The 21,455-nt window shown below is 40.2% G+C and overlaps 1 protein-coding gene and 1 non-coding gene across 2 annotated transcripts in view; one reads left to right on the top strand and one right to left on the bottom strand.

The window, feature by feature from the left end:
* Positions 1-21,455, top strand: part of kcnh5a (potassium voltage-gated channel, subfamily H (eag-related), member 5a) — a 107,919-nt gene that overhangs the window by 10,338 nt on the left and 76,126 nt on the right. The window contains exons 2-4 of the mRNA XM_072682728.1: positions 6,916-7,039; positions 12,963-13,069; positions 14,401-14,529. Of these exons, the coding sequence (XP_072538829.1) occupies positions 6,916-7,039; positions 12,963-13,069; positions 14,401-14,529 (360 nt within the window). The remainder of the gene's footprint in view (positions 1-6,915; positions 7,040-12,962; positions 13,070-14,400; positions 14,530-21,455) is intronic.
* LOC140538370 (U5 spliceosomal RNA) lies at positions 15,214-15,328 on the bottom strand. The gene has a single exon (XR_011977747.1). It is a non-coding gene; the product is annotated as a U5 spliceosomal RNA (small nuclear RNA).

The following is a 21,455-nucleotide window of genomic DNA, read 5'->3' as shown; positions in this document are numbered from 1 at the left end:
ACACACGTAGTGAGGTGTCTGAAATCATTCACTACCTTGTGGAATTCTGTTCCCTATGATAGAGCTAAAATACAGTGATCTGGATTTTCACATGAAGGGGATAGTGAACAGGGCACAGTTTCACACAGAGCTACTGTCTTAATTTTACAGTATTTAATCTTTTAGATTGATCATTCACAGTATCAAAATGTAATGCTATGCCTGTGACAGAAGTCTAGTATGTGCTGTAGTATAAAACACAGTATCATATTACTGTGATTTCACTGTAAGACCAATTATAATGCTTGCTTTTTGCTGTATTTTGCAGTATTTTATTGATGCTGTGATTAGATATACAGTAAACATACTGTGGAATGGACTACAGCAAACTGTTAACTAGCTAAATGTTTGCAGCCAGTTACTGTACATGTCAGAGTGTTCAACTTACAGTTTATCGATGAATGTGGGTATATTTTGCATGCAACAATTCACTGTTGCACATTTGTCTATGTTCTGTAACTGATTATTCAACTGTTTACTTTCTCCCCAATTTAGCTAAGCCAATTAACCCACCCACTCACTAGAATGTCCCCCATCACTTTCAATGCTCCCGACAATAGGAGAGTGAGGACTGTGCCTCCTCAAATACATGTGAAGTCACCCACCAAGGCAGCATCACTAGGCAGCCAATGCACTACCCCCCGGATACCTGAACAAACACAGGCCTGGCATCAGGCCACAGGCATCGTAATGGGAGTGATGAAGGGAGAGGGAGCATGGTCAATTGTGCTCTCTCTGGCTCTGGCTGCTGAAGGTGAAGCAGCATGACCTGGGATTCAATCTCTTCATCCTTTGGCCATGATGTTAGTGTCAGTCTGCTGAGTCAATCGATGCCCAGTTTATGATTTTTTAACAAAAGTTTAGTCTTATTATAAAAGAAGTACTTCAAAAATGTATGATACTGTCTCTGGAACTGTACTGTACTATAACTTGGGATTTCTATATGAATTTTATGACAATTAAGAGATGATTAATGATAGTTACCCTGATAGAACAGTAGCACAGTAGCACTGTGGTCCAGCCCTGTGCAGACAGCTAACTGATCAATCATCTCAGCTGCTGTCTGCTACAGTCTCAAAGACAAATACTTAGATTGCCTATTAGTAAGACTTACCCCCCACCCCCTTAAGCAAAATAATGAAATCACATGATGACACATAGAAAGTGTCACTCTGTAACTGAAAACAGAGAGTGAGAGAAAACGAGGAGTGCATTGTAGCTAGATGAGAGTACACTTGAGGAACGTATGGAGGTTCTTCAACTTAAAAATGTGGAGGAACCTCTTAAGGTGCTCTTAAGGAGGAAAGGATTTCAAAAGAAAAAGGTTTGAATGTTCCTCAAGCAGCTTAAGAGGTTCCTCCATAGTTTCTAATCGCAAAACCTCCAAAGGTTCCACATTATACTTTGATAGCAGGAGTAAATCTGATTGTACACCTTCTACCATTGTGTTTGTTTATCTGTTCTTGGTGAGTGACACATTTGCTCCAACATTCACTCAACCTGCCTGCTTTCAGCCACTGGTTCTGTATGTGTGTGATGGTCTCTGTATTACATTTGACTGTAGCCTGCCTGTCTTTGTGTGCATGTGTGGGCGAAAGAGTGTATGCGTGCGTGTGAAACCTATGTGTTTAGTGGTAAACAGTCTGCAGTGGAATCGCTGGAGAGCGCCCTGCCAGCTGCCTGTTGGCCTCCCACGTGGAGCTGGTGCGCGTGGCTCTCTGTCTTTCATCTCCCTCAATATGCCTCCTTTTCACAATCTGCACGATAAGCTTTCGCCAGCACCCCATCGGAAGGTACAAAGCTCTGCCTGGACGCGCTGAGTGAGCGCCTTGGGCTTCACGTGGAACTGGGCCTGCGATCAATGTGGATATTAAAGCGAACCTGGCTATTTTAAGTAGACACTGGCATGAGAAGACAATGATGTCTTTTTTAAGAATTAGACAAAGAGGTTAATTCAATAAAGACTCAAGCGAGAATTGGGATTAGTACGCAAGATTAGAGCACTTAAGCCTTGTACGGATAAGGTCAGTCAGTTATGAATCCGTGTGGACTGGCCTGGACAACACTGTGCTGACTGTGTGCAACTGTGGTGGTCATAAAATTGATCTGTAGTGTCTGTAGTGTTCAGCAGTTTTTTACTAAGTAGTATCAGATTGGGCTTCGCTTCACCAGTGCTAGAGCATGATGCTGTTTCCTAATATGTGGCTACATTGGTTTACTTAATACATTCTAATGGACTGAGTCAGTTTTCCAGATCAAAATGAATGTCAAATGGTGAATTTTTTTAAACGTTGGATCTGCAATTTAGCGCAAGATTAGTGTTAATCCATCCAACCATCCATCTTCTTATCTGCTTCCTTCTGGTCAGGGTGTGGCTGTGGGTCCAGAGCATACCCCGAATCATTGGGCACAAAGCAAGGAATACCCACTGGACAGGGCCAGTGTTAATGCATGTCTAGATAACTAGCTCATAGTGTTTTTCAGAGGAATCGGATTTAGTTCTAGTTAAAGTGAACTTGAAACAGAGCCAGCTACAAATGACTTCAGATTTTTTGTTTGCAATGTAATGAAACTTTTCTCTCTTTCTGATCTGAGATCTTCTTTCTTTAACTGACCTGATGTAAAAGACTAAATTATAGACAGTATTCACTATAGAAAGAAAAGCTGTGTGCTATATGGTACCTGGCAAGCATCAATAAATGGATAGTAAATAGTTCTCTTCAAAATAAGCAGATTGATTTGGTCAAGCATAGCTTCTAAGCTTTCAATTGACATCATACTTCTGTTTGCAAGTAGAAGAGAAGAGAGTTCTCATCATGTATATACACTCATACATTTTTGGAAGATTTGTAATTGTCTTACATTGAAAGGAATATAAATAATTCAGAAGTGCAGACTTGAACCAATTGATACAGACCACATATTGAATGTAAAGCTAATTGACTGCATAACTAAATATGTAATAATTATGTAATTACATTTTTGCATTTAAATACTGTAGAAAATGAACTGTAGTAATTCGAAGAGTAAATTTTATAATGCAATGCAAAGAACTCTGTTTTCAGTGTTTTTGTGTGGACAGGTAAGACAACACATTAACTTACACATAACTGACTAACAGCTGGGTTTACTTTATCATTACACTGTGACAATATACTGCAATTAAATTGGGGAAAAGCTACAAAAACCTGATCAGGAGTGTGAGTGATTTATAGACAGGTATGGATAGCTTCGTCAGTGCCCGATGCTGGTCTGGAATGCTCTCGCAAGTGTTTTAGGGTCCTTTTGATGTGGGAGACATGTTTTTTTCTTTAAGAATGCGAGTTTACAGACCCCCCTGAGTTTAATTCGAATGAGGGTCTTTCTGGAGAGAGTTTACTTGACAACTTAAACACTTAAAATGCTGAAACGGGCCTTGTTGTAAATGTCCTAAAACACTAGGAGTAGAACTGTATTTTGAGTATAGTATCGTTTAAATGTGATACACCACTATTCATTTATTTACTTTCCAGTCAAAGTTATTTTTCATTGTCAGGAAAAAAAGCATTATTTAACATACAATCACACAGAAGTCTGAACAACTAAACACACCTCATGTTTCTGTAATTAATATATCCTCCCTTTACCAACTAGGACTCCAAAGTTCAGTCTTAGTTTTTAGGAGAATGTTCTGCTTCTCAACAACCAAGTAATCAGTAATGTTAAGATCTGGACTTTGGGCTTGTCAGTCCATTGTTTTGAGGACACCAGCATCTTCTTTGTTTGATTTACAGATGTTCTTCTTCTTGTTGTCTGTTTCTTCTTCACAATCATCTTCATGTCCTTGACCCACAGGCTTATGTGGTCTCCTGACAGTCAAAGCTTGGACAGAAACACCTGATCACCTGTTTTCAGGTCTCAGAGATGAAAGCTTTAAATACTGTTGCTCTGATGAGGGCAGTTTTGGTCTGCCAGTCTTTGTATGGTTGTTAGGCGTGCCTGCTTTTTATTTTTTTGACCTACAGTTTGGAAACTTTTTTTTTTTACATTCCTCAAGTGGATTATTGTATATCTAATTGAAATATGTCCTGAAAAATGAACCTGCACTTTATAGAAATATAAATTATAGAAGCAAAAGTATGGAAATGAAATAAACAAAGGTCTCTGACTTTTGCACAGTACTGTTACTGCATTGAGAATTGAGCTAGGAATGTAGCTCCACTCTCTCCACACCCTTGATGCCCCTTTGCTTTAGAAGCTCGTATCCTCATGCTTGCTCTGCTGTCCTGGCTTATTCAGCATTGCTTCTTTCCGCTTGGCCGCTTGGCTGCGGCTTCATTAACGAGAGTGGGCTGTCTTTTCGGAGAGGGGAGTATATCACCAGTGACAGGAAGTAACACAGTTATCTCTTTGTTGAGGAAGGGATCTGTTGGGTTGGATCTGGGTCGACCAGGCCCTTAGGGTGTGCTCCCGTACTGTTGGCCCCTGACACGAGGGGCTGGACAGTGTAGGCCCCTGTAATGAGGCCCCCTGCATGTGTCCCTCCAGGGCCCATCACTTCACTTTAGCCCTCTATCCCTGTCGCCCTCTCAGGCAGTCCCACAGAGATGAGGGAGGAGGTCGATGGAATAGAGTTTATTCAACCAAGGAGAGAAGCAGCCACCTCCTCTAATGGCTATGTCAAGTGCCCTGTCTCTTTCTTGCCATTTGTCCCTCTCTCTCTCTCTTCTATTTCTCTTTCTATCACACTCGCTCTTTTACACTCTCTACCCTTTCCTCCTGACTGCGTGCGACTCTGAGGGCTGTGCGCAGAGCCCGTGGACGAGATGTGTTTGGGATATTTATATCCTTCTACAGGCGTTTCTGTTACAAATTGTGCCCTGATTTGTCTCCTGTGCTGTAATGTCCTCTTTATTTCTCCATTTTTATACCCGTTTGAGGAGGCTGCAGTTTTTGGGCTGAGCTCAGCATTCCTGAACACTTCTGAAACACCAGCGAAGAGGCCTGTACAGCATTGCATTAGCCTGATACACACTGCCAATCTAAGGCCAGGGCCAAATTTACAACATGGGCAACTAGGATAATTGATCAGGGGCACTAAATGTCCAGTGACATCAAAAGGTTGCAGAACATATTAAAACAAAATGTCAGATATAGAAATGTGTACATTATCTGTGACCATAAAACTTTTTGTCAGTTAGCCTCCCCACCCCAAGGGATTTGAAATGAAGCAATTTAGACATAAAATTGAAGTGTAGACTTTATTTCAGTGGGTTTAGCAAGAACAAAATCCACTAAATATAGGAATTACAGCCATTTTTAACATTTTTACAGGTTTTACCAGTATTTGGTAGCTGTTCATGGGAAATGTAATATGCAGTCCAAAGATGTATCGATGTAAGTAAAGGAGGCCATAATCAGGCTAAAAAAGTCCAGGTCAACAATTTGGTGCATTAAAAGTAATTGGACAATTGACTGATTTACAGTTTGATGGCCAGGCATGGTTTGTTCCTTCAGTTGATTCCAAGTTTTGAACTTGCATTCGGTAGCTGTTCATGGGAACTCGTAATATGCAGCCGAAAGAGGTGTCGATGCCATGAAGGAGGCCATCATTAGACTATAAAAAACAAAACACACCTATCAGACAGATAGCAGAGACTTCAGGAGTGGCCAGTTTAACAATTGCCAACTGACCAACATTCTTAATAAGAAGAAATGCATGTGCTACACCAAAATACCTGGAACACCATGGGGACAGTTAAAGTATGGTAAAGTAAAAAAAGGTTTGGGCACCCCAGCTCAAAATCTATGTTGCTGTGAAAATAGAGTAGAATAAAGTAGAAGACTCAGTTTCCAAAATACATATAGTTCAAGATGACACATCTTTTTATATTTTAAACAATATTACTGTTTTATTTCCATTTCTTTTAAAATAGCAAAAAAAAAAAAATAAATAATAAAGATAAGGCAAGCATTTGGGCACCCTCCATCATTAGCACTTAGTAACCTCCCCTTTTGCAAGTAAACACTTTGTTTGTAGCCAGTTAAGAGTTGTTCATTGACATTACAATTGCATTGCACATCTACTTTTTACATTGCAGATTAATCAATTATTATTAATCAACTTATTATTCTCCCATCAGTATCCAGTAAGCAGCATTGCTATGTGTGTTATCTAACTTTTTGGGGCAGTGGAGTGGTGCTAACTCTAGTTTGGCTAGGATATTTTGTGATAAATGAACAAAACAAAATTGGTGAAAGATTTAAAGATATTATCCGTGGAGAAGTGATGTCTGTGATAGAGATTTTATCATTTTTTGTGGACGCTGTAACTGTAATGCCCAGAGAGACCAGAATATCTCAAAGTGGTCCTATCTAAGGTTTCATTTGTTGTGATGCCAAGGCCACAATTAATGAATCACTTCGCTCAATTAGGGCATTAATTAAATACCATCTATGGGGATGATTCTCAGAAGAGCAGGGACTGCCCAGTTGTGTGAAGGCCGAAAAATCCTTGGATTCAGGATTTGGAGCGGTAACTCACTGGTTGGAGATGTTAATGGTAGAGGCTGTTATGTGTGCGGATATATGTGTGTGTGTGCTGTTGAACATTTGAGCACATGTGAATCTCATAGCTGTGGGTGGTGGCGGGGTTTTGGAATGGAAGTTAAAGCACCAAAGAAATAAAAGCGAACAATTTAGACCAGGGCACAGCTTGAATTTTTTTCAGGTGTAATTGCCTTTTCAGTAGGTTTTGTGAATATTCCTTTTTATTGGATTGTAATAGCCTTACTCATGTGCCAGGTACTCAGTGTGCAGCAAGCTTTTTGAATCTACTGTGAATCTCTGCTGTAGGTTGACGAACTTGTGCTCTCTCTCTTCTTTTTTCATCTGCAGAAACCAGTTTCCTTTTGGGTAATGCCCAGATCGTGGAGTGGCCTATAGTGTACAGTAATGACGGATTCTGCAAGCTGTCTGGCTACCATAGGGCTGAGGTCATGCAGAAGAGCAGCACATGCAGGTAAGAGGCATTTGTTTGCTGTCTGTTATTGCTGCACCCTTGTAGATTAGGTCTGGATGGTTTAAGCTTGTTTAAAATTGATGTGTTTTTTTCGAAGTAATGAAGAATATAAAATGTTAGTTTTTTTCATCTGTATCTGTGCTTCACTGTACTTTTCTATTAAAAGTGTGTCCAACACACTTTTTATAGAATCTTGTTGGAAGTTTTGAGTCAATAGATTTACTGTTCTTTAAATGCATCACAATTCTTGTCTATCTAGAATATCCTCAAAATATCCTTTAAATCCAGGGAACAAAGGTTTCCAAATGTCCCAGCTGTCATAAGGTTCACATTGGCATCTTGATCCAATTACTGTGGAACTGACTGGAACAAGTCTGATGCCTGCACACATTAAGAAGAAAGCAGTACGTCCTGTCCCATCACAATTCTGTTTATTTAGCTTAAGGAAAATGCCTGTCTTGCATTTGGAACACATTCTCATAATGGGCTTAGGAGAGCTGACTCTTTTAAAGTGGAGCTACTGATGAAGGTGCCATTCAGATAATGTAATTAATGGAGAAAATTTAAAGCAATGTCTTTGTACTGCAGTTCTAACGCTTGTAAAAATCCTACAGTTGGACCTTTTTATCTACTATATGTTTCTGCTGAGATATTTCACATTACAATGAAAACAGGGGAGAGCATGTGTATGTTCTACCTAGTTATAAACATAATCATCGAATATTGATATATTTTACAATGTCTTCTTTCCCCTTATTCCCCTTTTTTAAAGCATGTAATAGTTATACCCTAATAGTTATACCCTAAACAAATACAAACACATATAAAAATAGGCTATTGATTTTTTTTGAGTACATAATGTCTCACAATATCAATGCAAAACAGAATTAGACCATCAATAAGACCACTCAGAGTAACAGGCAGCCAAAAGGAATAATTATACAGTGAATACAGACAATACACACCTGGGAAAAACGATGAGAGGGTGGGGCTAACACTGATGAAGAGAATGGCAAAGCAGGGCGAAAGCCAAAACAAAAATAAAGGAGCACATACCCAGACAGGAGGGGAAGAGGGAACAAGAAGGGAAAACTGACTAAGACAAGGACAAAACAGGGCTAGATTTTTACATTGGGAAAAAATGCTTGTTTTTTTTACCATGCCTGATTCCCTATAAACTCAGTGTGCTAAGTGTTCTGCTTCAGGAGCCTGACATAAACACTGCCTTTCTGAGGTCCAAAATAAAACCATATAAACAAACTACAAAATACACAGAGTAGAATTGGCAAAATATGTTTTTTATGCACAATCATACTGACTGAAATATCATTTCAGTTTAAAATGTTCTTTCTAAAGCGCCCTGTCACCTCACGGCAATGCTGCTGTATCGCCAAGACTTTGCACTGTGCACCGGGTTCATTGCACATGCTTTTATTTTATATTCGCCATGCTTCTTTTCAAAAAAGTATACAGGTATAATGCAATGACGCGTCAAAGAGCAGTTATATGTAAAACTCCTGTTATAAATTCAGATAATTGGATGACTACATAGATACAGAGACAGGCATTGTGTTATACTCCTGCTGTTTTAGTACCTGCCATCATTGTATCCAGAATAATTACACCCTAAACCACAAAAATGCTGAAATAAGTCTAATAAAGTGTGAAAATGCTCTGCATGTTAAACAAAAATGGTCCTTCATATCGAATCCAGTTATTTGACTCTTTTTGGTGCTATAAAAAGCCTTAAAAAGCATGTGGCCCACCTAGAACCAGCCCAGGGGGGACTATTCTATTGCCTACTCTATTCTATATACCATCAGTTTCTACAGAAGTCCCTGTAGCAGAGCTGGGCAATATGACAATATTTGATTGTATTGTGATTATTTTTGGTTGTTGTGGTACACAATAGGCTTTAATAAATAAAATAAAAAGCCATATTGTAAATATTGTGAAAATTTTCCATATTACCCAGCTCTACCCTGTAGTTACTGAGTAATACACCTTAGTGTGTAATAAGCCTTGGAGTGTTAAGGGGGATAATAAAGAAACATCTGCAAAACATTTTTCACCAATACAAAGAAACAGGCAATCAGGCAGAAAACCATAAGCATCCAAATGGTTCCTTGAGTTTTCATGGTTTCATTCAGAATCATTACCTTTCCTAAAGAACGATTGATGATGCTCTTTTTTTAAGAGTGTAAAAGGTTATTATTGTTGCTAAGGCTGATGTTAGATTCATGTTTAGTTTCTGTTTCGCTGTAGAACTAAGTGTAACAAGACTGACACATTAAGAGAAAAAAGCAGTACGTCCTGTCTCTTCACAATTCTGTGTTTGTTTAGCTAGAAGTAAATGCCTGTCTTGCATTTAAAACTCATTCCCATAATGGATTAGGAAAGCTGAGTCTACTGTAGTGGAACTCCTGCTTCAGGTGTCTAGAAAAAAATACTTAGCTCTTCAGATGATTTGATGGAGGACCAGCAAAAGAAATATATAAAAAATAAAGAAGCTGCAATGCAGGGTTTGACTGAGAACAGAGAAAGAGACGGTTCACGGTCAATTCCTCTGGCTGTTGCTCTGGCTAAATTAACAGGGGCCGATGTCACTGTGCCTTGACTTGCTGATTCTACCGCTCAGCAGTGACTCAGGTACAGTGCTAATTATCACTTCTTTCCGCAGTGCTGGAGGTGGAAATGCCACACTCTTTTCCCGGCCTCAGTGGGTGGTGGTTCTAAATTGACCCGGCCTCAGTTCAGTCCCGCAGTGTTTGGAGCCACACTCACTCTGGCCCTGTGATATTTTATTTATTTTCTATATCTACTGGCCGCTTACATGCTAAATGTCCTGCTGTTTGCTCAGGGCCATCTCCGAGTGCCTTGTTATCGCCCAATGGGACCAGTAGGCTGCCAATCACGCAGGGTGGGAATGGAAACACCACCCACTGAAAGTGATAGCCATACTAAGCAGCTGTGGGTGCAGGGAGTTTTTTTTTTTAGAAATGGAACTTGTGCAAGGCTTCGTCAGCTACGGCAATAAAAGACCTGAAGATTTGATACTGTATCCTGCTTAAGCGCCCACCAGTTACAGCTTGGCATCCCCCCGGAGAAGTCATTACGTTTCTATTTCTGCTCTTATGGAGCCCAAAGTGATAAGGAGAGTATTAAAACAAGCACGAACTTCAGGGCGTAGGGAGTTGAGAGAGACATCTTTGTGCTAAAGAGTTTACTAAATTGTTCCTACAAGCCTGGCAGCATTTTTAATTCAACTGAGAGAGAGGGAGAGAGACAGACAGAGGGAGAAGCAGACCAAAATAACTGTGGCCCATTCTCTGTGAGCCATAGCCAGCTGTTTGTAGGTTCAAACTCTTGAATCCCCCTCTGCCCAATCAAAGAGCAAATGACTGTTGCTATGGGGACAGGAACTTTCTGATTTCCCCTTTGTATAAAACCACTTGCAGAACTTTGTGACACACCTGATAGATGGCCATATTGATGCATCCTTTGTCAGTAGACTGTGCTTGGAGACTGCATGATCATAGAAATCCCAAACAGCACAAGCCATAAGAAATCGACAGTCATACAGTGCTCTTGAAGTGAAAGAGAGTTCTTTGCACAGTAGAATAAAATAACCTAGAAGAACTTCTGCTTCCCTAAAAAAACACATGTGAATGGTTCTTCTGAGAATTGTTCCTGTAAATGTGGTGTAAGATAGTTGTAACCTCTAACAAACCTAAGAGGAACCCTTAGATTGATCAAGACACTGTACATGCATGTGAAGGTTTGATAAACGTTTGGAAAGGCCAGTTTACCGTCTGTAAAAGAAAAGGCCTATAGAGTTCAGGGACAAAGTCCTGTGGCCAGATGAGGCAAAGATCAGCCCGCAGCAGAGGCATAATAAAGAAGGTGTGGGGAGGAAGAACAAACTGCATGCGATCAAAAAAACCAACCACCTCATCCGTTAAACATGGTAGCATGAGCATATGTGCTGCCAGTAAAGCGCTCTCATTTATCTTCATTAAAGATATGACTGCTGACAGCAGCAGAAATATGAATTCTGAAGGGTAAGCATGCATCTTAACTGCTCTGATCCAAATGTTGCAAAACGTAGTGGATGGTGCTTCCTTCAAAACACACTTGATAAGACTAAAAGTGGAATATTATTGAGTGGCCCCATCAATCACCTGACCTGAACCCCACTGAGCGTGTAATTTCACTTTCAGATAAATACCAAATCCTCTAAAACAAACAGGAAATCAAAGTGGCTGCATTGCAGAGCTGCCAGAAGATCATCAGTAAATCCCGAATGTCTACTGGATCAGACAGTCATCGTCTATGAAGACTGCTACTAAGCACTGAAGGATTTTTTAAAGGTTATGTTCATCTGTACAATTACTAATGTCTCTCTAAAGAGGGGAGCTATGTAAGCAAAGATGTGTGATTTCCATGTTGATTCCCAATCAATAAATATGCAATTTAACCTGATTTTCCGCCAGTCTTCCCCCGGTATAAGCAGCATTTCAAATTGCTGCAAACATTACTATGACCATTTGTAGATTGGTTTGTGTTAGATATGTCAATGTTGGGTCATCAGTAACCTCAGGTGAATGAAGGGTACCAGTCAAAAGGGGTTAAGGGTACCAGTCATTGAACGTGTGCTGATCATCATCTTAAAAACACTTGATCCAAATGCCATGGTTACCATATTTGTAAATCTCAAAAAAAGAGGATACTGAGGACACATGGGTGTCCACTGTAGTTAAAACGCCATGGCTGGGGGGTTACAAGTAGGCCTACATTGGAGGTCCATGGCAATGTGTATGTGTGAGGGTGGAAATACATACACATTTACTCATTTCGCAAGACCAAAAAATAACCTTAATAGCCAATATGACCAAATCATCCCCTTTCAGTTCAACTTAGGCCTACCTGAAACCCCCAGTCACAACATCCTAACTGCAGTCGACACCTGAATGTCATCCTGGCATTTGGATCCAATATTTTTAAGATGATGATCAGCACACATTCAACCAGTCATTTAATCTCCTCAGGAATATGTCCTGGAAAATGCATTGCTTGTTCCTAATGACCATTTTGACTGGTAATTAGGGGTTGGGTGTGGAGGGGAATATTACTGGAGGACAGTCCACATGCTTAGTCATACAGTACAGTGACTCTTTATCATTGGCACAGTTGCTTACATGATTTATGCTAATTTATGCTAAACACTAATTACACATATGATTTGTCCTCATGCAAGACAAATATAATATAAACGCAGTTACATTTTTTGTAATGTAATTACCCTGGATTAGGCTAACTTTCTGGAAGTCTAGTTCTCACCTTCCAAAAGAGTTTTAGGGGCAAATCCCTTTTTGACCATTTAATTTAGTCCAAGACTGGATTTCATGTGAGTCTGGAAAGCAGGCCCATTAAGTGGCATTAAAAGCAATAAGAGTGAGATCAGTGTTCTTTGAGCAGTCAGGCTGTATGTGTGTTTACCCAGCCTCCTCCATGCTGAAGACAAACTGTGCAACGGCGGGATCTGACAGCCAGCGTCATCGCCCACCTCACCCCACCCCAGTACACACACACACACACACACACACACACACACACACACACACACACACACTCTCACAATTAATTGACACTGACAGATAAGGAGTTTGTTGGACGGATGGTTGTGCCACACAGGTGTGTGCACTCACCTAACTCTCTCTCTCTCTGTCTCTCTGTCTCTTTTTCTCTCTCTCTCTCTCTCTCTCTCTCTCTCTCTCTCTCTCTCTTTCTGTCTGTCTGTTTGTCTGTCTCTCTCTCTTTCTCTTTCTCTCCCTCTTGCCTCCTCCGTTTCCCATCTGCCTCTCTTTTCCTTCATCCCTCCTCACTCCTATTCTCTTCTACTTTCTCTCTCCCCCCCTGGCAGTTTTATGTATGGTGAACTGACAGACAAGAAGACAATAGACAAAGTCAGGCAGACCTTTGATAACTATGAGTCCAATTGCTTTGAAGTGCTGCTCTATAAGAAGAACAGTGAGTATTACAAGTCACGTCGCAGGCAATCATTGTGTGTTTAAGGCTCTTAGCTGGGCCTGCAGCATCTATGTCGAGGGAAAGAGCACACAGGGGCTTTTCTGCCATCCAAAGAGGGCTTATTTAAAGTACTTATTCGTTTTAACTGTGTTTAAGCTGCTCTTCACTAACTCCTCATTCATTTCCAGTGGTTCTGCATCAGAGCCATTACCCGAGGAGACATTACCAAGAGGCTAACTCAGGCAGAAGTAGTTTGTTAGGTCATAAAGTATTGTAACCCATTTGAAAAGCCTATTTTGAGTTTACTATGGTTCCATTTAAGTTTGTCATTATGTGTAAACACAAATGGACAGTATATCAGAGTGTTGGCCTGCTATGCTGTCTTGCCATCAGTGGCCAGAGTCTGAGAGAGCACAATTGGCTGTGCTCTCGTTTGGTGGGTAGATGGCGCTATCTCCCCTCATCGCTCTCAACGCGATGACAGTGAACCTGACCTTAAGAGGCGTTGGCTGGCTTTGCATGTATAGGAGGAGACATGTGTTAAGTCCTTACCCTCCTAGTGTTGGAAGCATTGCTAGAGCTAGGGGAGTTTTGAATGGGTGGGTTAATTGGCCGTGCTAAATTGGGCCTGTTAGCCTTAAAGTGCAAAAGTAAAATTTAGCATGTATCAGAACCTGTGTTGATCTAGAACACTGTTAAAATTAACTTGTCAAATTTTTAGGGGTTCTTCAATTTTAAACTGTGCAGGAACCTTCAAAAACTTTTCCAAAAAGTTCCTCAAAGCACCTTAGAAGGTTCCTCCACAGTTTTAAATTGAAGAACCTCTGAAAGTTCCTTAAGGACAGTGAACAAAAGCGTTTATTGAAGTCAACATTCTTCAGGGTTCCTGTCTAAACTCGGAGAACCAAATTGTACTCAGAGGTTTTAAAAATTCTGTTACCTCTCTATTTTATATTATAAAGGAAAATAATATGAACTTGCATAATATAGTTTTTAAGTTTTTCACACTTTCTTTTTATTCATGTAGGCACTTAAATAGTCCTAAACCACACCCTTAAGGGCTTAATGAATGCTTTAGGCAGCTACACAGCAGACTTCACATCCTAACGAATCAGCTAGTAAATTATGTTTTAGCTTCTCTGCTCCTCTTCTTCTGGCATCTTCAATCTCTGTATGTAACCCTCCACCCCATTTTGTTTCTTCAACTTCTTTCTCTACTTATTTCCCTATTCCAATTCCGCCCCTCTCCCTCCATCCCTGCTTCTTCACAACCATTTATATCATCTCGCTCCCCTCTCTCCTTTCATTCTTCCTCTCCTTGGCCCCATCAGGGACACCAGTGTGGCTGTACATGCAAGTGGCCCCAATCAGGAATGAGAATGATAAAGTGGTTCTGTTCCTCTGCACTTTCAAGGATATAACCGTCTTCAAACAGCCCATTGAGGACGAGACCACCAAAGGTAAGACTCTTCCACTGCTGGTCTGTTCAAAAATAGACTTTGACTAGACTTTTAATCCCAAGTTAAAGCGAAGCTTCAGTCTGCATGGTTAACTCAATCATGTCCGCCATGAACCTGCGTGGTGCATATTACTGCCCAACTGCTAGTCATGTGCTTTAGCATCTGGTGATACTTTATTTGGAGTGGTCATTTTTAGATTAAATAAACACTCATCAGACTCTCAGTAACACAACAACATCTCAGTGATGTAGCAGCATCTGAAGACTTCTGCTATATTCAGCTGTTCTTTACATTATTTGGAGAGTCTTGAGTTTAGATGTGTAGATGTTTACCTGATCATCTAACAGCTCTAATGCAGACCATCTCAACATCCTCAACCAGCTGCTATAGACCTGCTGCTGCTGACATCAGACTGGAACTGGGTCTTAACTGGACTGGGCTGACATTAAGGGGCCAGGTACTTGTAGAAAGGTATTTGTCACTGTACAGCGAAATGTGTCCTCCGCATTCAACCCATCTGTGGTAGTGAATACACACACAGCCAACAGTGGGCAGCCAACTCCAGCACCGGGGAGCAGAGAGGGTAAAGGGCCTTGCTCAAGAGCCCGAGAATTGAACCCACAACCCTGTTGTCGAGAGCCTGGCGCTCTAACCACTGAGCCACTACTGCCCCTGAGAAAAAGCAGCTCCGCCAAGGCAGAGCCTTCAAAAAATAGGCAAAACTCGTCAACATTCGCCTCCACGAAAATCTTTAGTAAAAGGCGAAATATTTATACGTGAATGAAGAGAAACCCGAGCTTAGGCTTAGGTTTCAGGTTGAGGTTAACGTTAGGATTAGGACCAGGGTTGGGGTAAGGTTTTGTTTAATGAAAGTAACATGTTAAGTCTGCTTGATGTATCTTCATGTATTTATATGGCAGGAGCTATGTTTACTAATTAACGTTTTGAGTTGAACAGGTTGTATTCCATAATGTTGTATTCATTTCTTAATTCATTTAAATGGAAAATGATTTATTACACTTGATAAATCAAATCTTACATGAAACAATGCAACATGAATGCAAGTGAAAACAATTCAGTTTTCACTAGTACAAAATATAATAATATAAATAATATATTTGAACATTTGGAAATTTGAATCATTTAAACAGTATCACTGTAATAAGGCTATTCACATTGTTTTTCATGTAATTACTAAATAATAAGCCCTAGGATGTAATAAACCTGATTAGAATAGAAATGGTTTTATCTATTGGACTTGTGACATTTTTTGTTGCATGCATTACTCTCCCTCAAGCTCTCATTCAAATTCAGAGCTGCCTTAATAATTACGATGCTCCACTTCAAAAAGAGATACAGTGTGAAAGGGCCATTACAAGCACAATTAGAGAACCTGTTTCAGAGCTGATTTGTATGGCGTTGTGAACTGCAGTATGTGTGTGTGTGTGTGTGTGTGTGTGTAAAACAGCTCTGGGCTTTATAATGACTGTGATTCCATTCAAGTTATTGTCCTTACATATAAACACAAGTGAATGAAACAATGGACTAAAATGTGTGGATATAACTCAACAGTAGCAAGTCTAAATAGAAGAAATGAACAGAACTAAATGAGAGATTGTTTTTATTTAATGGTTGTATAAATGTCTGTTCTGTGGAGTGTAGCTTTGAATATTAGGACTCTATCTGTGCCTTTACACATCGGTTTGGGGAGCTTTCCCCGTGTTTGCTGGAGAAGGGTGTGTGTTGTGTGTGTGTTTTTTTTCTGATTTGGAGCATAATAAATTTAAATACTACTACTACTAAAAATAATAATACAAATAAATAAGTAATAATGATAATAATAATCACAAGAACAACAACAACAACAACAAAACAACAACAATAATAATAATAATAATAATTATTATTATTATTAATACGATTTATTATTATTCACATTTATTATTATTTAGATATTATTATTATTATTATTATTATTATTTTAATGCCACCTTTTTTCAAATTGTACTCATTTACAAGTGAGTAAACGTGTCTTTGTCTTTGGCGAAGGGTTTGTGTCTTTTTCACAACTCAGAGCTGCCTTAATAATTACAATGCTCCACTTTAAAAAGAGATACAGTGTGAAAGGGCCATTACAAGGTCAATTAGAGGCGCTGTTTCCAAGCTGATTTGTGCGGCGCTGCGAGCTGCAGCCTACGTTAACAGAAAAGTGCAACGGCAAATCACGAGACAGACGAGCTGTCACTTTGTGTTTGAGAGTGCTCTCTCTCAAGGCAACTCAGGAACGAGTGCTGGAGAACTTCTCTCGTGTTGGTGATTGATGGCCACTGTCAGATCTCTATATTTCTTTCTCTCTCTCTCTCTCTCTCTCTCTCTCTCTCTCTCTGTCTGTCTCTCTCTATCTTTCTCTCTCTCTCTCACTCTATGTGACCAATGGCTATCTTCCTTATCAGCTTGTGGCTCTGCTAAGTTGAAATGCTTGTCCTTTTGACAGGAATCCTGGCTCTTGAAGTACTCATCCAAAACACACACACAAGCTGAATTTGAGAAGTAGACTGGTAGTTAGTGTCACTGTGTTCTGAGGCTTGTCTGTTAGAATAACAGACAGACAGGCAGGTGCACAGTTTAGGCAGTGGAGCTGGGGCAAGATCGCATCTGCCTTCCTGGTGAAGAAGTATATATAGGGCATTGTATGACACAATAGCCCCCAAAGAAAATCTTTGTTTGTTTGATTTTCAGATTTACCAGTATTTTACCTTCATCGTCATTATTATATATAACACATATAGGTTCCTTTGGTGGTGTAGGGATCTTCCTTGCTGTAAATCCTTACTGTGGTTTACTTTAGTAAATAAAATGCCTATATTTGAGTTGTAGTTTCACTAACATTATACAGAGTTCTGAAGTGACAAGTGTTTTGAAAAGAGCTGTGTACTTTAAGAAGTTTCTTAAATATATATGGTACGAATAATAACTTCAAGGGTCAATCAAGAGTCAGTGAATGCAGTATCACTGTAGAAACTACTATTTGGACAGGCTTAGTTAGTCTTGGGGAGGTGTGGTTATTTATGTGGTAAGTCATGGCCAGACCAGAAACTGAATTAAACTTTACCAATTCTGCCAAGAAGAATGTTTAAAAATTCAACCATAATCCTGCCAATTCTGTAATTCTGAGGCTTGTCAATGGCTACCAAAAGCATCTGGTGAAGGTACAACTTGCCAAAAGAAACGTTTAAGAAATACATTTCAGAGAGATGAATGTTTTTCCCACGGAAAAAGAGCAGTTCAAAGAAAAATGTCGACATGATACGTGTATGTAAACATCTGACCACAGCTGTATGTATACATGTTGGGACTGGATAATGTTGGAAAAAGAGATATCTCTGATTTGGTTGGTCACAGCATTACAGACCACCATTACTTCATGGGCATAGGAACAGGAAACTCGTCCAAACCTATGCTGGGCAAGGCCATGTTGACAGATCTGATGATGATGTCTGGTCTAATAAAGGTAGCTGAGGTTTGACAGAAGTGCGGGTATGCAAGCACATGATAATGCAGTTTTAAGAGCTCTGCCGTTCGTGTGCAGGAACATAGAAATGCCAAAGCAGGTTCAGTTGCAGCTTATCCAGACGAATACTGTGTTTTGCCTCACGGTAGGTTTGCTAGCTAGAGTTAGGAGGATGTAAAAGGAGGAAAAATACATTCAGGATGTGTTTAAACTTGTTATATTGTTATATATTACTTATTTTTGCTTTGTTTTATTATAACTTGGAAGCCAATCAGAGACTAAAATTCAATTAGAGCTTTAGAGACCATCTTACATGAGTTAGTGTGTTCAGAACATGGTTAAAAATAGTAATTATTTCTTCAGATGACCACGTCCAGGCTTAGGCTTAGAGTCGTTAAAGGGTTAAACTATCAGTTTTACAATTATCCGTTTGAAATGCTGCTTTTATTGACATCCTAGCCTTAGGCACTGTCCCTCTGATGCTGCTTGCATCCTTGATGTGGACTAATTGGGCTTTAATATGTCATGTTGAACTCCGTCCCTGTTGTTGAGCCCTTCCATTGCAATGGATTAAGAAAATAAAGGCTTAGGAATGAATCAGTGGGAGCTTGTGCTTTAGTTGTTGCATTTGCACCATAAAAGGTGTCAAGAAAAAAAATGATACTAATTAAAAAATGTATAATGTATAAGCTATGCTAACTAACCTACTGTATTAAGGCTGAACAGATCACCCGTGTTGCACGAAAGGCCTTAGTTCTACATGTTCTGTGTATACCTGGCAGAGCGTAGATTGTAATCATGAAGTCATGTAAAGGAGCGCAATTCCAGGAGCTCTTTTCCGTGTCACTGTGTGGCTTCTTCCACCAGCCTCAGGGCACACAGATCTCTGGGCAGAATGTATATGTGTGTGTTGGTTTCAGAGGGATTTGGGGTCCCACAGGGATTGCATGCACCATTCAAGAAGGCTCTGCCATGCTCTAGAGTGCCTTCAGGGAAGCCATGAATTATGCACTAGGTTTCCTTAACAATAGCAGTGAACATTCCTCATCAGTGCAGGCGGCCTCATTTTGACGGTGCACATGTGTGTTTGTGTTCATGTTTCCTAGCGTTTCAGTTATTCGCAAACATACAGCCGCATGTACATGCACACAGCTCTATGTAGCTCTCTCTGTAACACTGGTGAGCTGTCCTGTGTGCCTGTATGAATGTGTGTGCACACCCGTGTGTTTGTCTGCCGGTCTGAAGGACTTTTGACCCCTTAATCCAATGGCAATAGAGAAGTGTGCAACCTCCAAATAATAGCACATAAGGGAAAAGAAATGAGAAAATAATATGGAGGCTATGGCAACAGTAAAAATCCTGAGAGAATCTGTCCTACTGTCTAATGTTCCCTGGCAGAAGCCTTCTCAAGCCACCACCTATATGTGATGTGATTTCACTTTACCAGTTAAACAGTGAGATGGAGAGAGTCTACTGAATCAGAGGCCCAGAGGGGACAGAGCAGCCAGTAGATGTTGTCATCTCAAGCTATCTCTAACCCTCTGCCTCTCTGTTTCCATATACTTCTCCATTTCTTGGGATGGAATTGGAAGACAATTTGAAAAAGGGAACTCTTCAGTTCACAAAAGTGGCCTTAGCCTACTGTAGCTAGCTAGAGTCCAGAATATGAAGCTGTTAGCGAGTTAATCAGTAAATGACTATTTTTAAAGGCCAGATGTATGTACCTTTGTGATTTGAACTTTCTGAAGCTGGCACTAGCTTATCACCAAGCTATAAGACCACCAACATCATGTATATTGCAAGCTAACTAGCTAGCAGCACGTTCCCTACAAGACCCGCAAGATTGACAGATTATTCAGTAGATGTCTACTCTACTTCTAGGAACTCTTCTATTTTTTGTGAACACATTTGGAATGGGGACTTTTTCTTAGTTTTCTTAGAGTGGGGTCTTGTAGCTGCTGTATCTAGCTATGCTAATTAAGGCTTTACACTTATTTAATGAGTGAAGCACTTGTCTGTCAAGCTAGACTTTGGAAAGAATTGTGTATGGTTTGAGTATCAGGAGCTGATCATAGCTAATCCTGGAGCCAAACGATAACTGGTTAGCTCCCTTTTCCATATATTCTGGTATTTTAAGAAGTATGAGGGCTAGCTCAAACTTTGTGGTCTGGATAAACCTGTGGCTGGTTGCACCAGCTAGTTGGAAATTGTTTGGGATTTTGAATTACTATGGTTAGGGTTAGTAGTTATTTAATGTCTGCCATGTGGACGCCATATTCATTTGGACATTATGAGGGCTATCTCCAGATCTGTCACTGTGTTTCACATTGGCTTTAGCCTTTTAGTCTGTCTGGTTGCACCAGTAGTAACATTTTTTGTACACATATATACATACACATATAAATTTTCTTTCAGATAAACATGACCTGGCAAGAAACATGTATGCATATTGCTTATATTATGGTTGAAGAATGACTATAAAGATTCAGTTGTACAAAAAAGCATGAATGTGTACACATAGTTCTCTTTTGTATTTTCTTGCAGAATGCAAGAAAGCTTCTGTTCATATTTCTATGTCTATGTATTTTTGGAATGGTTCTGAATTTGTCATTGTGTAGACATAAGTTAGTTGTTAAAAAAATAGTGCTATTTAAAAGTAATCTGATAAACAAATTTGGGTATTGTGTGGTCTATTTCTGTGTCTGTTCATTTACTGGCCCTGTTCTGGGAAGACCGGGTTATGCTGAGCCCTTGCTGATTGGCCTTAAGATGCTCCGAAAGGCAGGACAGCAAATTAGATACCCCCCACCTTTGGGAGCAAAGGCTAGCCTGGGGAAGCTCTGTGGGAAATAGCTTGCTTCCCCTGTGGGTAAGTTGGAGTTGCAAGAACCCTCTGGGGTCCAGGGTCCTGCTCTGTGGTGTCACTCTGCCCACAGAGAGGGACAGATGGCTCGGACAATTGTTTCTTTCTTTTCCTCTTTCTCTCCAGCTATCTCTTTCGAACAGTATCCTTATCTGACCTCTCTGCATTGCTCTTTTCTCACCCCCCCCCTTGCTTTACATGCCTCCACCCCCTCAAGTTCTGAATATCATCCGTTCATTTAAATTTCTTGTGACAATTCTGTTGTACTCCTACCCTATTCATCTCCATTGAATTACTCAGCAATAATGGCTTGCATAAGAATGCTAAAGACCTAAGAGTGTGTATGTGTCTGTTTTGTCCTCTGTGCCATAAGGCCGTGCTTAATTTTTGCGTGCTCCCCTGAAAGGGCTTGAACAAGCCGACATGCTATTTTGGTCCGGCCCACCAATCGGTGCACATGGCTGATTTCCCCCTTCTTAGCCCCTTTTTGTAGCTCGCGTGGCTGTGCAGTGAGAGTGCTCCTGTGTGCTATTGCTGCGACTAAGCAAAATG

This window comes from Salminus brasiliensis, chromosome 1 (genome assembly GCF_030463535.1).
Source record: "Salminus brasiliensis chromosome 1, fSalBra1.hap2, whole genome shotgun sequence".
Lineage (NCBI taxonomy): Eukaryota > Metazoa > Chordata > Actinopteri > Characiformes > Bryconidae > Salminus > Salminus brasiliensis.
Note: the sequence above shows the minus strand (reverse complement) of the source record. Positions and strands in the feature narration are given on the sequence as shown.